The following is a 16,559-nucleotide window of genomic DNA, read 5'->3' as shown; positions in this document are numbered from 1 at the left end:
CCTCCCCCTCCTCCCCTTCCTCCTCCACCTCCTCCTCCTCCTCCAACTCCTCCTCCTCCAACTCTTCCTTTTCCACATCCTCGTCCTCCTCCTCCTCCTCCACATATTCCTCCTCCTCCTCCACCTCCTCCTCCTCCTTCTCCTCTTCCACCTCCTCCTCCTCCACGTACTCCTCCTCCTCCTCCAGCTCCTCCTCCTCCTCCTCCAGCTCCTCCTCCTCCACCTCCTCCTCCACGTACTCCTCCACCTCCTTCTCTTCCTCCACGTCCACCTCCACCTCCTGCTTCTCCACCTCCTCCTCCAACTCCTCATCCTCCTCCATGTCCTCCTTCTCCACATGCTCCTCCTCCTCCACGTAACCCTCCTAATGCTCCTCCTCCTCCACCTCCTCCTCTTCCACATCCACCTCGTCCTCCTCCACATCCTCCACGTCCTCCTCCATATCCTCCTCGTCCTCCTCCACATCCTCCTCGTCCTCCTCCACATCCTCCTCGTCCTCCTTCTCCTCCACATCCGCCTCCTTATCCACATCCTCCTCCTCCTCCTCCACATCCTCCTCCTCCTCCTCCACATCCTCCAAATCCTCCTCCTCCTCCTCCACACCCTCCTCCTCCTCCACACCCTCCTCCTCCTCCTCCACACCCTCCTCCTCCTCCACACCCTCCTCCTCCTCCTTCTCCTCCTCCACCTCCTCCTCCTCCACCTCCTCCTCCTCCTCCTCCACCTCCTCCTCCTCCTCCTCCTCCTCCTCCACCTCCACCTCCTCCTCCTCCTCCACCTCCACCTCCTCCTCCACCTCCACCTCCTCCTCCACCTCCACCTCCTCCTCCACCTCCACCTCCTCCTCCTCCACCTCCTCCTCCTCCACCTCCACCTCCTCCTCCACCTCCACCTCCTCCTCCACCTCCTCCTCCACCTCCTCCTCCTCCACCTCCTCCTCCACCTCCACCTCCTCCTCCTCCACCTCCTCCTCCTCCTCCACCTCCTCCTCCTCCTCCACCTCCTCCTCCTCCACCTCCACCTCCACCTCCTCCTCCACCTCCACCTCCACCTCCTCCTCCACCTCCACCTCCTCCTCCACCTCCACCTCCTCCTCCACCTCCACCTCCTCCTCCACCTCCACCTCCACCTCCTCCACCTCCTCCTCCTCCTCCTCCTCCTCCTTCACCTCCTCCTCCTCCTCCACCTCCTCCTCCTCCTCCACCTCCACATCCTTCTCCTCCTCCATGCTGTGGAACTCTGGCAAAGCCGTGACTGTCCCACAGTGGTATCCCCTCTAGTGTGGGCTCTCGGAAGATGAGTTGGATTGGGGTGGAGATTCGCACCTAACCCTGTGTCACAGCCATATTTGTGTAAATTCTCTTTGATCAGAGCGTCAGGAAACCCATGTGCAAGGGACAGAGGGATCTCTGCTACCTACAAGGAAATGTGAGGCAGTCCTGATGGTGGGAAGTTAGCTCTGGCTGGTTAGAAAGGCGAGGGTCACGGTTCAAGTCCATGAACCCCTTGTTTTTAGGTGTGGGGTGTGCAGGTGGAAGTAAGGCATTGTGAGCCCCTTTCATGACAAAAGTCAGGCCCAGCGAAACAGTCTGGCATAGGGTCCTCCCAGCCCCAGTCAGCCATGCCCTCCGTAGCCTGCCACGGGCATTGGGAAGATGACCCTGAGAATCCAGGGGGTCAGGGGGCTCCAACAGCCTTGTATCCGGGAGGCTGCACCAGAGAGGCTGGCTGCACAGTGCAACCTGGCTTGTGGGAGATCCTGTCACATCTGGGATGCAGGAGCAACCCTTGGACACAGGGATGTCCTGTGATTTTTGCGTGACGGCCCTGGCCATCTCCTTGGTCTTGTCACAGCAGTTTTTTTGTGCCCAACTATTCAAACACTCTGTTGGACCAGGATTGCCTCATGGCACTGGCTTTTGGCAATGTCTCATTTAGTTTGCTTTTTGTAGCAGCAGGGCCCCTGCGTGGACTCTGGGCTGCACCATAAATGATGCAGCTGCCACGGATGGAGTGCTGGGGCCCCAGGACCTCACCTGGCTCACCTGAAGACCCCACCTTCCCAAGCCTCATCAGGTTTTCCCCTTAATAGGAAATCAAGAAACTTCCTATTAGGTGGAGAAAATGAAAGCACAGAATTTGAGAGTGGGAAAGGGGCCAGAGCTGGGCTTCTTGCTGGCAAAGCACCCGGACAGTGGTGTTGGTGGAGGCTTCCAGTCCATGGGAAGGGCCTGGGTGACCCGGATGCTAATGTTGTGCAACAAGGACCCCTTTCACAGGGAGGTCCCTTTCACAGCAAGACAAACCCTAAGGAGAGCAGGCGCAAGGATCCAGAGCTGAGGGCCAAGCCACCCAGGGGGCAAAGCAGCACAGCCTGGGCTCCCAGCCCTGTCGATGGCTTCACTGCCACATGGAATCAACTGCAGAGTCACAGCCAGGTTGATGGCCTCGGTTCAGTCCTCAGGCATGGGCTGCCCTGCTGGGTGCAGTCCGTCCAGCAGCTCTGACAGTGGTGCTAACTGTGGGCTGTGGGCACCAGGAGAGCCAGGCTTTGAGAAGTGGAAGCCTTCACCGGCCAGCTGCTGAGTTGCATTTGGGGTGGGGGAGGCAGGGGGTTGGCAGCCAACCTCCAGCTGTCCCCTTAGTGAGACACAAAGATGGAGGAAGAGCGTGATGCTTCTCCAAGAAGCAAGTCAGAGTCTAGGGTGAATGCCTGGGGATGGCAGCTCCACTCTGCACCCTCAGCACAGTCCTTCCACCTCCCTGCAGCTCTGCTTCGGTCCTGGCCCCTACTCAGAGCCGGAAGGAATCCAAGTGAAATGTTGGCTGGATCACAGCAGGTGGGGAGGGAGTGGGGGACACTGGGAAGGCTGAGCGTGGCTCTTCCTCCTGATGGCCGTCCCTGCCGGGTCTTGCTCTCCATTTCTGATTTTCCCTCCAAAGGAAGAACAACCCTGGAGGGTTGATCAGAACCTAGACCCTCAGCCCCATCTCCATCCCTCCACCCAGTGGCTTCCAGCTGGCCCTGCACATCCCTGCTCTTCAGGCCTGAGGCTGTGCTCCCTGCAGGACCTGGGGCTCATGCATACACCCCCAAACTGGGATGCCAGGTGTGGGTGAGTCCTGGAATGGGTGGACCTTGTCAGACAGGACGCAAGGGTGGCCTCTGCAGGAGGGCTCCTTCCTCAGTGGACACTGGTTCATCCTCATTCTCTTCGAACAAGGGATGAGATGCCTGTCTGAATCCTCATGGTGGCCTATGTACTGGGGTCCCCTTCCTGCTTGGCCACAAATCCAGGTGAGCCCACAAGGAGATGAGATGGTGATGCGAGGTGGGTAGCTCTCTGAGGTCACCGCTAGCACCATCCTGCCTTGGAGGGCAGGGGATGGGGCAGGGGAGCTACGGGGCTGAAGAGCACAGGCACAAGGCGGCCAGGGTCCTCACTGTAGTGGGGACCGTCTCTTTGCCTCGAGACCCTGAATCTTCTCCTCGGAGGCCTTGTCAGGAAGCAGCACCTCCACAGTGTAGCTGACCTTCTTGGCGTGCATCAGGCTGTAGGTGTTGTCAAAGCGCAGGACGTCTGTAAGGACAGAGAAGTAAGTGGGCCCTGCACATCCGCACACCCAGCGCCCTTGGGAATGGGGTGCCCAGAACTGCGGGTGAGGCTGGAGAGTCAGCACTGCCCAGCCCCCTGCCCACGGCTCACGACTGTCTCCTTGGATGATGCTTGTGCTAAACAAAGGAATAATAACCACCAACATGCATCAGCTGCTTCTATGGGCACTTGCATCAGCACCCACAGCTCCCTGAATCCTCAAAGCGGCTGCCTGGGAGGTAATCTCATCCCCATTTTATGGATGAGGAAACAGGCCTAGAGAGGTTGAAATGATCTGACAGCGAAAGGGAGGAGAGGGGCTGGGATGCTCTGGCCCAGAGGGGAGCCCTGCTTTCCCCAGAGGAGAGGGCTGAGCTCCAACAGCCACCTTCTCATCATGCCTTTTGTACATGTCCTTCCACACCAAGGTCCAGCATGAACTCTGGGACATGACAAGTCATCCAGGTTTCTCTGTCTCCACCCTTCTAATTCTCCCTTTTCCACGAGGTGAACTAGGTGTGTGTGCACTACACCATTAGCCAGACTCAGTCTCCTTCCCCAGAGTAAATCAACCTTGGGTTCCCTTCTCCTCGCTGGATCTGGCCTGGGATGGAGGACAAACACCTGGAAGAGTCAACTCTTCAGGTTTCCCGGAGTGGGGCAGTCCACACACGTGGGCAGGCTGGGACCCCTGATGCTACGCCCATGGCTGTTTTCCAGCTGTCTCTTAGCCTGTTAAGTTGGGTGCAAGGGCCTCCCAGGAGCTGAGCCCACAGGTGCAGGCTGTGAACCCTGCTCTCCACAATGAGGCTCTGTCCTTGTCCCGACACCTGGGGGCCACTCATCAGAACCAACACCCAAAGCCAACGCCCCTGGGATCTAGGATCTTGCAGAGACCCCTACACCCTCCCTGAGAGCTGGAAATAGGGGCAAACAGAGAGGCCAGACTGATAAGAGACAGCCAATCATTTCTCCGTCATGAGGAGGAAAACAACTCCAGTGAACGCTATAGCTCTTACAGACGCCGGCCTGGAGGCAGGTGAGGCTCCCGTCCTCAGGCACCTGCTGGGCGTTGTAGCGCTGGCTGGGCAGCACCTCCGTCATCTCCCCTGCCCGCTGCCGCGCCCCCATCTTGGTCTTCAGGAAAATCCCGAAGCCGATGTCCGCCCCATCTGATGCAAACTGCCACCTGCAGGGGACAGGGTCCCACTGACGACCACCTGCCTGGGCTCCGGACCCCTCCCAACTGTGCCCAGCTGTGGAGTGGCCGCCGTCCCTACCGGAGCACACAGCCCGGGAACAGGATCTCGTTCTCCACCTGCAGCGAGGAGCCGCGGCCCACGGTCACTGTGTGCTCGTACTGCAGCCTCAGCTGGTTGTGCCGGTAGTAGCTCCTGGGCACCTCGCCCCCGTAGTTGATCTGCGGGCGAGGCTGTGTGAGCGGGCACCAGACTACGGCCATCTCCCCTCTCTCCCCATCCTCTGGGCAGCCGCACCTTGGTCAGGCACTTGGGGTTGCCATCTGGGTCAGTCATGGTCCCCCCAAACTCCACGGGCAGCTGGTCAGGGCTGATAAACTTAGGTAGTTCTTGCTTCCAGTCACCTGTGGGGGCAAAAGTGGGCTCCACAGAGGGGTGGGGAGGCGCGATGGAGGTCAGTGAGGCCAGGCTCAGGGAGGGGATCTGATGTGTCCTTGGCTTGCTCCTCTGGGCACCCACTCCTGAGAACACCCAGGAGATTTATGTGGCCACCCAGGTGGTGCTCTAGGGCCTGAAGCCTCAAATGAGTGTGCAAAGGCCAAGAGGGGTCAGGCCAAGGTCAGTGTCTGGGTAAAGAGGATGAGCCAGGGAGAAATGGGGCCTTTAGCACTGACCTCTGCTTCCAGGCAGATTCAGAGACGGGCACATCCTGGAGGACAAGCACTCACCTCCTAGAATCACTATCTTCCTTCGAGTGTCCTCACTCATGAACGACTTGACCAAGTTGAAGGCCACAGGGAACAGCTTGGGGGCTGAAACACATGAAACTCCCTTGAGAAGGTGGACCAGAGGGGACTTGGACATACAGGGTCACAGCCAAGGGCATGGGGTGGACAGAGGTTGGACAGACCTAGATTCTGCCATTTCCTACTGTGAGACCTTCAGCTAGTCCCTCACCCTCTCTCAGTCTTAGGGCTCTTAACTATAAAATGGAGGTTAAATTAAACACTCTCAATAAATGGTTGCCTTCCTGTCCCGTTGTAAGGCATCAGCAATGTTGATTCCCCAATGGTACCTCCTTTCCACGCTCAAGGTTTGCCCATGTTGCCTTGGTATCCTCTTGGGTGCAAGTAGGTGGAGCATCTGTGTCCCACCTGAATCACTCAAGCTTCCTGGTTGCTTTCTGTGGGCCAGGCTCTTGCTACATTTTCCCCACAGACTGTCTCATATACCCTCACAGCTATCTTATAGGGAAGCTGCCACTGCATCCCCATTTTACAGAATAGGAAAACTGAGTCTCAGTGAGGTTCAATGGATTTGCTCAGTGGACTTGATTAGAAGTCAGATCATCTGACCTCAGAGCACATGCAGTGACCCCCCTCACTATACAGCGGTCGCAGGGACCGTTCCTGCTCCAAGTATGGCCCATGGACTATCTGCTACCAGTCCACACCCAGATAGGTAAAGAAAATAACACTAAACATTTAGAAACACGATGTATTTGACATTGCTGCAACGTATCAGAGCATGGTTTTGTATATTCCAGAAGTATCAGTCTGTGAGGGACTGAACTAAACAAACAAACAAAAACCTATTCTTCACAAAGGATGGTTTGAGAATACCCAATTTTGGTGGCTTACCCACTGGCTCCCTCCCCCGATTCCTTACCCTTCCCTTCCCAGACGGTCATCCCCATCGTGGGCTCACCTCGAACAACAATTAAATTCTTCATCGTCTCAGGATAATTTGCTTCCAGCATGGCAAAAAACTGTGAGGTCAAGACAAGTCTGGTCAAGGCCATCTTCCAACACCCCGACCCCTGGATTTCTGTGGCCTCTGATGCCGCTGAGACAAGAGTCCCCCACCCCCCACCATCCCGTCCCATCTTCCCCACGAGCATGTGCTTCATCCTCAGTGATGTTCTTGCTCCTCCTTCTCCTAGGAAGGTGGACCCCAGGCGAGCTTCACTGGCTGCTCTGGGGGGCCCCTAGGAGGTGACCCGTCCTCCATGGACCAAAAGCTAGTATGGTCAGCGGCTCCCTATCGACCTCGAGCCAGCTGCCTACCTTACCTGCTGGTAGACGTCCACAGCTGGCTTCCACAGGTGTTTCAGGCTCAGCCCCTCCAAATCAAACACCATCAGCACCATCTCAATCTTCCTGCCCAGCTGCACAGGACAGAGCAGGTATATGGGTCAGACAGGAGATCCTGGCCAGAGAGATGCAGGCATCCCTCCCTCCTACCTTCCTGCCACCTCCACCCCAGCTGCGCTTTCCAAACTGACAGCCCATCTGAGGGGGTGCCACACATAAGCCCTGGCACGGTGGCCCTTATCACGCTGTTTGCTCAGTACTGTTGCCTGGAATCAGTTCACTGTGGAATTAAAGACATCATTTGTAGTTCGTTGGGCATCTTTATGTACAATAGTTTACTGTGTCAGCCAGTGTTGCAGTCCCACGGCTGTGTCCAAGCCAGAGCTGTGCCGCGGGCAGGCTGTGTGGCCTCGGGTGGGTTTTTAACCCCTCTGAGCCTTACTTTCTTCCTCTGTAAAATAGGGGCTAATTCCAGGCAATGATAGAATTGCTGTGAGGATTCAATGAGCCCAGGTCTGGTACATGGCCAGTGCCTAGTAAATCTTAGCAGATATTATTATCAGTGTCGTCATCACCATAACTATCGGCTCTAACTGGGAACATCTATAAAGTAGAAGGCACTGTTTTGACCCTATGAAGTCAGCCCTCTTGCTTGACAGACAAACACGTATTCAAACCAGGCACTCAATAAAGTGCTACGTAACTCTCTCACGCCTGCCACAAATCTCTGTGGACGGCCTGTTTTGAGTCCAGCTCTGGGCCAGACACTGGGGACGCAGGCCCTGTGGATTCAGCTGTTAGCCAGACTCTCCCACAGTGACACCTTAGGCTCCTTTAGACACTAAGAGTCACAAAACCAACCAGGCCACACTTGGCATTAGAGTCAGTCTCAAGGGTACAGGCCCAGAGACACAGAGACAGGGGCTGGGAGATCTGCAAAGGTGGGTGTGGTCCTTCTTGGCTTGGAAGCCCCTGGCCCCACAGGGCTCAAATTATTTTTTGTAGCTAAGCCACAGTGGCTCCTAAGGACCCACAAGGGATGAGCCCATTTTTAAGGCTCACTGCTCTCAGGGATGCCCAAAGCAGTGGCTCCCCCATCAGGTGTTTATACTTCTGCAATTTACAATCAAGGGACATCTTTTCCACAAGCAGATCTGACCATCCACTGTTCCCAGGGATCCATTCACCACACCCAAGTCAGCATCTCACCAGGGTCAGAGGGGAAAGGGCTTTGGCATCCCTTGGCGCACGCCAGCAGGGAGTGTCAGGAATGTGTCAGACGCTCATGGATGGGTGACTGCAGGAGAAGCCACATCCCACCAGAGCCCGGAGTGCTGAAGGCTGGGGAGAAGTGGGGGTGGGTGCCTCCCTCCCTGGTCATGACCCTTTAGAGAGACTGGGTTACCATGCATCCCCTGCCCTGTACCTTCTGACTCTGCAGGTCACACTGCTGCAAAAGCATCTCGCACACCCTGATGCGCTTCCGGATCAGCTCCTGCTTGGTGGCTGAAAGGAGGAGGCCCTTGGGGTCGAGGGTCCCGATGATGTCAAACCACACGGGGCAGCCTTCGTAGTCATAGCCACACAGGCCACCTGAGTCATACAGCTGGATCACCTGGACACGGGGGCAGGTCCTGGCTCAAAGCAGCCCACCAGGCCATGTCCCTGCTCCATCAGGTGGCTGGACATGGTGGGTGAGTTGGGGGGCTCCAGTGGCCTGGGGGACGCTGCATGGGGCTCACCTCTGAGGGCTGTCACGAGAGGATGTTGTCCAGGTCCTGCTGCTTGCGAAACTCCATGTGCTGCAGAGACATGGCAGGACCTGAGGACTGCCTGCCCCAAAGGCCCTGTGGGCACCTGGGGACCATAGGCCAGGCCCCTCTGCCCACCGCCACCAAGATCCTGCCAGAGCATCCCCAGGTTCCACCGACACAGAACAGGGGATGCGGACACCAGGGGCAGGACTGTGGGAGACCCGGGACTGCCACAGAAAGAGATCCAAGGAGAAAGGAAGAAGAAACACGAAAACAGGTCAGCGCAAGAGTGTCCAGCCTTTGTCGCTAATCCCTGGGGGCACACGTGTGGGAGGCAGGATACTGGTGAGCGCAGGGCCTCACCTTCCGGACCATGTCCTCTGATTTCTGTAGGTCAAAGTTCCGAGCTGCAAGAAGAAGCCAAGGTAAAAGGAGGCTTGAGGCAGGATTCAGGATGTGCCACTCTCATGAGGAAGTTGGGGGGGGGGCCAGACTCTTCCTCACACCCTAAGAATACATCAAAGGTCTGGTAATTTTTCTTAAAAAGCAAGGATCTTTAATCCTCTAGAAGATTTTGAAAAGCTCTTGCTTTCAGTTTCTGGGACTTTGAAAAGTGTTCGATGAAGAGGCTGATCTAGCCTGTAATATTTAAGACCTCCTCCCCGCCACCCAGGGAGCAGAGATGCCCGTGGTGTTAGGAGGGTGAAGAGCATGGGCTTTGGAGTCAGATGGAATTGGACTTGGACTTGAGCTCTAGTTTTGCCCTTTTATTTGCTGTGCAACCTTGAGCAAGTCACTTACCTTCTCTGAGCCTTAGTTTATCTTTTAGATGGGAATAATATTTTTTAAGAGTTATTCAAAAGATGATGTGAGATAAAGTATATAAATTGTTTGGCACATTACCTGGTTCACAGTAAGTTCTCAAGAAACAACAGCCATTGTGATGATATATTTTGAAGAAATAAGTACACTTTAGTTGAAAACGTGATACTCTATTTTAGAAATGCCATCACCATTATTCCCTGAGATCACTGGTTCGCTGAGGAATTCAGCCAGTGATGGGCCTTTGATAATATCCAGGGTTAGAGACTTTCAGATGGAAGGGGCCTGAGATTTTTGTCCAGCTTTCCTCTGCCCCGATCATAAACCACCTCCAGAAAAAAAACCCACCCAGATCACCAGCTCTGTCTTGATCATCTCCTGTGACAAGGGTACTTTGGTAGGCAGCTTATTCCATTCCTCAGCAGCTTTGACTAAGCAGAAATCTGCGCCACAGTGATTCCAGCTGCATTGTCAGAGGTCAAACAAATATATGTAACCACTTGTCAACATGGCCACTCTGCAAATATTTAGAGACAAGCCATCACCTGCCCAGTCTTTTCTCTGGGGTATATATTTACTAAAACCATCTTCTGTATGACTGCTGTCCAACAGACATTTCTGTGTCGATGGAAATGTCCTATATCTGAGTTGCTCAAGTGCACATAACTGTTGGGCTTTTGAGACAGGGCTAGGGTGACTGAGGACCTGAAGATTTAAATTAATTTAATTCTAACTTTAATAGTTACATTTGGCTAGTGGCTAATGCAGTTCTAAATACTTCAGAGATGTTAAGATTTTTTGCGGTACAGATCTTGTCTGTTTTAACTTAATTACTGGACACTTTATGGGTTTTGTTACTATTTTGAGTGGCATTTGATTTTTCATTATATTTTATAGTTGGATACAGTTGCATGGAGAAATGCTATTAATTTTTTAATTAATGCCAATATTGATGAATTTTTCTTTAGTTCTAGAGTTTTTCTATTTCTAATTTTTCTGCGAATATGTTAACTCTTCCCTCTGGTCTTTTACCACTGATTACTTTTTTCTTCCCTTATAACATTGGCGAAGGTCTCCAGGTCTATGCTGAAACAATAACGTTGATTGATGTCATCCTTTCCTTGACCTAGATCTTTAAAACATGCATCTACAATTTCTCCTTAACATAACATTTATTGTAAGATTTTTGCTACGTGACCCCAACCGCGCCAAGGACATTCTCTTCTATTCCGAGTTTGGTAAGACTTTTATCTTGTTTTGTCCTATAAATAAAATTTGAACCTTTTCAAATGCTCCTTCTGCATTGAGATGGTCACACAATTTCTCATTTTAGACTCTACTAATGTGTTTGATAACACTGGTAGGTTTCCTGATGCTGAACTTTTCTTTCATACCTAAGATTAAATTCTCCTTGATACTACTGTACAATTTTAATACCCTCTTGGATTCTGTTATGCAATATTTTATTTGGAGCTATTTGCACCTATATTAATAAGCGAAACTAAGCTAGAATTTTCTTTTCTTGTATTGTCCTGGTCTAGCTTTGGAATCAAACGTACCCAGGCCTCATAAGGTAAATTTCATGCTCTCATATATCTTAAAATAACTTGCTTTGTTTTGTTTTGTTTTGTTTTGTTTTGTTTTGTTTGTTTAAGAGGTCTGTTAGACCTCCTAGTGGAGGTGCTGAATAGGCAGTAGTGGGACATCGAGAGCCGTGAGCACATGGCACAGGGGGAGCCCGGACATAGAATACAAAGCTTGGAATATGGGAAAATCACTCAATTTGGATAAGTCGGAATTAGCTGGTTTTAAAACTCTGGAGGAATTCATCTGCAAAGCCATTGGAGTTGGGGTAGAGGTGAGCAGATGTTTTCATTATCATTTAAATGTCTTTAATATTTATTGATCTATTGAGGCTTGCTTTTTCTTCTTGCTGGAATGTATCCATTTTACTTAGATTTTTCAGATTTGTTAGTGCATAGTTGTACCTGATATTCTTTTATTGGCTTTTGAAAAATCTCTATGGTGTCTATAGGAGATTTTCCTACTGAGAACTGGGATGTGATTTCTTGTCCTATAGACAGTGGGTTGGACACTGCTGATGGGTCCTCGAAGCTTTTTCAGTAGCCCCTACTATGTGGCAGGCTGGGAACCTGGGCAGGCTCAGTCCCTGCCCTCGTGAAGCTGGCATCCAAGCAGGAGAGATGGACACAGACGTGGGGTGGAGATAAAGGAAAACAAAGGAAATCGACTTCAGAGGGAAGGTCAGGAAAGGCCCCTCTGCATCTGGCCTGAGTGTGGAGCCTTCCCTTTACCTGTGTCTTGCATTTGTGTGGCAGGGATTGGCTGCAGGGCTGAAGTTGAAGTGGACTGGACCATGTCAGCAGATCCGTGACAGCGTGAAGTGGGAGGCACCATGATACCTGGCACCTTCTCCCAGTCTTGGGTCCCTTCCCTTTCCCGTGACCCAGCAGCCTACAGTGCCTGTGATTTCACTCCTTTCTCAAAGACCCACCAGGCACCTGAAAAGCTGGTTTTTAAACCCAGAAAGACTCCAGAGGAGGAGAGAGGTCTGATGCCATATCAAGGGGCTTTAAGAAATTTGCTCTCCCAACTCCTTCTGTAGCCCAGGTTGGGGAAAATGACCTGAAAATGACTTCTTAAAAATGGATTAGAAACTGCCACAGCCAAGAGAGCCTAAAGAGCCATGACAACTAAATGGAAACGTGGTCTCTACATGGAAAAACTAAGGAAATCTAAATAAAACATGGATTTCAGTTACTAATCACAGAACAATAATGGTTCATTAATTGTAAAAAAAGTACCATAAGAAAGCAAAATATTAATGTGCAGTGTTTATGAGAAATCTCTGTACTATCTATCTTCACAATAATTTCCTACACATCTTTTCAGAACGGTTCTAAAAAATAATGTTTGTAAAAAACAATAATTAAAAAAAACCCCAACTAAACAGAACAGAACAGAAGAGAGGGCTTCCTCCATGAAGGCGCTGTGCACACCCATGACCTCATCTCTGACAGCATCTTTAAGATAGGGAGCAGCATTACACCCATTATACGAAAGAGGAAAGTGAGGCTGAGAGACAATGAACAACTTGCATGGCTCCCTCCTAGCAATCACTGTTTCGTCTGCTTCCCAGGCCGGCATTATCACCACACCATGTGTGCACTTTCCAGCCTGGCTTCCGACTTCTTTCCCGGCTCGAGTTCAAAATACATTCCATGGGGTGTGCTGAGTTGAAATGAGTTTTTCCCTAAGCCCTGGGGTACTTTCTGTTATTCTACATTGCTGCGGCGATTCCTAGAAGAAATTCTTTCTCTGCTTTTAATTACATTCACTTAGTGAAGCATTTGCTGGGCACCTGCTTGGTGCCAGGTTCCCTAAGGGGATGACACAGCCCTGTCTTCAAGGAACTGGAAACAGACCCAAAGGCAAATCCTGAAGACCATGTTCAAGGATACCTACTCAAGCCTGACCAGGCCTGTCAGCCTGAGAACTTCCCGGTGTTAACTCTAACCCCACTTGACCCTGGGCCCACGGTCTCATTTAACTCACAACCACCCTTGGGGAGGAGGCCTCATGTCCACTTTATGGATGAAGAAACTGAGGCCCATGGTTTTCTTGTGCCATGCTGATTTGGAGGGAAGCTCAGATTCCAGCCCAAAGAGGGCTGATTCCAGAGCCTGTGTTCTTAACCACTCTGCAGCACTGTCCCCCAAAGCCTCCCATCCCCTTTCCTGAAACCCTCCCTCCCTCCCTCCCACCCACCGTCTCTGCCTCCACCAATCCCAGCTGGCCTCACCTCGGAGCCAGCACAGGAGGAAGTAGTCATCAGCTTTGGGCAGGGTGGGCAGCAGGTCCTGAAGGTTGTCCTGGAACTGAGGAGGGAATATAACAGTCAGAGGGGCTCCCATGACCCCTAGATTCCCAGCCTTGTCCCAGACCCTTTCCACCCTCAGTCTACCAGTCAGTCCTGCCCACATACCCTGCAGGATAGGGGCTGCAGACTTAGCAGCAAATGCCTGGACCATTTTGCCAACTGGAAATGGGGCCACCCTCAGCCCCTACCATAGCAGGAAGAGTTCGGTCCTTCTCAAACTCAGGGGGTTCTCTGCCCCCGAAGACCCTCATTCCATAGGTCTGAGGTAGGACCGTGCCATTCTGATTTTTACAAAGATCCCTGGTGAATCTGATGCAGGCCAACAAGCCATATGGAGAAAGCAGCAGCTGGAATGTGGCCACAGGTGGTGACAATCAGGCTTAGGACAGGGCTAGAAGGAAATGCTCTTAGGCATGGTTTCTAGACTGCCAGGATCATGGGTAATTGCTCCCCATTTTTTCCAACTTTTCTCTTTTTCCTTAATTTTTGAAATAACAAGCATTCATTTCTTCTAAAGAATGGAAAGAATGAGAATAAACTCTTTTACATTGTTGAAAGCTCTTTGGTCCATGAGCATCTCCACCATAATTCATCCCAAAGGCCAGGTGTCCAGTTCCCCCACGAGCCTAGTGTCTGGGGCCATTTCCAGTGGAGAGGGTTCACCAGGGGACAACCCCTGCTCCTCCACCTGAGGACCTCTCCTTCATCTGAGGATGCTCTGTTTCTGGAACCGTCTCCTTTACCTTGGGATTCACCCAGGGACCTTATCGTTCACCTGGGGTCCCTACACCTTCACCTGGGGTCCCTACTCCTCCCAAAGTAGGAGCCTCAAAAGAAGTCATTCTCCATGAGTCTGAAACTGCCTTTTTGCTCATGGTGCCTGCCAGGGCTGTGACACTTCTCCCACCCTCGCTTCACACCAACCCTGAAGCCAGTTTCCAGTCCCTGGCCACCTGAAAACCGAATTAATGCTGGGTCATCTAAGACCTTCGCCATGGTCATGACACTTTCAGGTGAGGCAGGGCTGTCTTGAAATCAACAACCCTACCTCTGTTTTCCTTTAATGAAAACATTAACCACAGGGAGAAGGCTGGGCCCCTGGTGAGTCAGAAAGCCGCAAGGAGAAACCAAACAAACAAATGTTGCAATCTGGGCAGGAGACCTGGGAATCCGCTCAGGGCTGCCCCAAAGCCGATGACAGTACCACCCTCCCCATAACCAGTGATCATAGGCCCAGGCTGGCTGGCCAGGAGCCGACAGAGGTGGAAAGCTGGACTTGGCCCCAGAGTCGCCGAGTATTGGGTACATGTCTGCCTCAGCACGTGCCGGTGGGAGCCGGCGGGCTGGACAGAAGCGCTCTCCAGGGCCCCCCCTCCCCCATCTATCCCAAGCCTCCCGGCCTCCAAGCTCCTCACCGTGGCCAGCGCCTCCTGCTGCTGGGGGCTCAGGTCCCCAACTCGGCCGCTCATGGTGCCCGAGAGCGCTCAGGAGCCACAGGACGCGAGTGTCCAGAACGAGTCAGTCCTCCCGCCGCCTGGCCTCGCCGCCCGCCGCCGCTGCCTGGTTTTGCCCAGCGGGTCGGAGGTTTGTCCCGCCCCCACGACTGGAGAGCGCCAGTCCCGCCCCGCCCCGCCCCGCCCCGCCCCGTCCCGCCCGCTTCTCGCTTTCTCTCGGGGGCTTTTCCCACAGTCTTCAAGACTCACCCTGCCCGGGGCAGGGAGGTGACCTGCCCCAAGAGGGATCCCAGAGCACAGATTCCAGTCGAGGGCAGCAGGTACTCCCTCCTCCCCGCCCCTCCCACCTCTGGCCTCATCCCAGGGGCTCCTACAGGTTCCGCCAGGCAGGCAAGGGGGGTGGGGGCATAAAGGACACGTGGGCAAGATTCAGGGAACACACCCGAGATCCCTTCCGAGCAAACTTTTAATAAACCTGGCTCAACCCTCTAGGTGGTCTCCAAGCCTTTCTGCCCAAGGGGCCCCCAACCTCCCTCCTTTGACCTTGAACGCAGACTGGATCCTGTGAGTGCTCAGTAACCAACAGGAGAGCCCTTATGTGCAAAATGGTTCCAGCCTCCTAGATGGTCCGGTGGATTAGATACAAAGAGGTGCCATGAGTTCACCTGGAACCGCACACCTGGCACCGCACACCTGGCAAGTTTCATAATTACTACTATTGAGGCTGTCACCAGAGCTGCAAGCTGCAGGGGCAGAAATGCAAGGATGGCCCCAGTGGTGAGCTCCTGGGCAGGACCCGCAGCCCAAAGCTGGGAGTAGAAGGTGGCGTGGACAGATGGAATCCCTGGCCGGGTGCTGGAGGGGTTGGGAGGCCAAAGGTGATGGGTGGCTGACACAGGTGTCCAGGATGGCATCCCAGAGCCAGGCAGAGGTCCCTGGGGAAGGTGAGAAAACCCAAGCTGGCTGGCCAGGAATTTTCGAGAAAGAGGAGCAGGTGGGAGGTGAAGGTGAAGAGGGCAGAACTTTACCTTCTACTCTCCCTTGGGATCAAACCAAATTCTACACCTCTGCTGACCACTCTGGTGGCCATGAGCCACCTATGGCTGAGCACTGGGAACATGTCACTAGTGTGAATGGAGAGGAAATATAAGCGTACAATACACAGCAAATTTTGAAGACAGTACCAAAAAAAGTTTCATTAATTTTTTATATTGATTACTTGTTGAAAGAATATTTTTGGATATATTGGGTTAACAAGATATGTTGTTAAAATTAACTTCACCGGTTTGTTTTACTTTTTGATAATTTTTTAAATTAAGAAATTTTATTTTTAGGGTAGATTTAGATTCACAGCAAAATTGAGCAGAAGTTATAGAGAGCTCTCATATTATCTCCTGTCCCCATAGACGCAGCCTACAGACATCGCCCACCAAAGTGGTACATTTGTTACAATCAGTAAACCCACATTAACATGTTGTTATCACCCAAAGTGCGTAGTTTACATTAGGTTTACTCTTGGTGTTGTACAGGCTATGAGTCTGAACAAATATATAATGACATAAATTCACCACTAAATATTTTCACTATCCTAAAGATCTTCTGTGCTCCACCTATTTTTTTGTTCACTTTAAAAAAAATATGGCTACCAGGAAATTTAAAATTACAAGTGTGTCTCACATTTGTGGCTTGCATTGTGTTTCATTTGAATGGTACTGTCCTAGAAGGATTTTAAATCTTAAG

The 16,559-nt window shown here is 52.3% G+C and overlaps 1 protein-coding gene across 1 annotated transcript; it reads right to left on the bottom strand.

Annotated features, from left to right (window-relative positions):
* Window positions 1–1,276: 1,276 nt before the first annotated feature.
* LOC140690854 (SEC14-like protein 4) lies at window positions 1,277–14,956 on the bottom strand. The gene is given in 12 exon segments (XM_072952953.1): window positions 1,277–3,581; window positions 4,616–4,785; window positions 4,877–5,016; window positions 5,093–5,199; window positions 5,524–5,607; window positions 6,503–6,563; window positions 6,867–6,962; window positions 8,315–8,503; window positions 8,631–8,690; window positions 9,006–9,049; window positions 13,288–13,363; window positions 14,781–14,956. Coding segments are annotated over 12 exon segments (1,221 nt in total). The 5' UTR covers window positions 14,835–14,956; the 3' UTR covers window positions 1,277–3,441.
* Between the last annotated feature and the right edge of the window lie 1,603 nt (window positions 14,957–16,559).

The sequence above is a fragment of the Vicugna pacos genome, chromosome 32 (genome assembly GCF_048564905.1).
Source record: "Vicugna pacos chromosome 32, VicPac4, whole genome shotgun sequence".
Lineage (NCBI taxonomy): Eukaryota > Metazoa > Chordata > Mammalia > Artiodactyla > Camelidae > Vicugna > Vicugna pacos.
The sequence above is the reverse complement of the archived record's forward strand: the minus strand, read 5'-3'. Positions and strand labels throughout refer to the sequence as shown.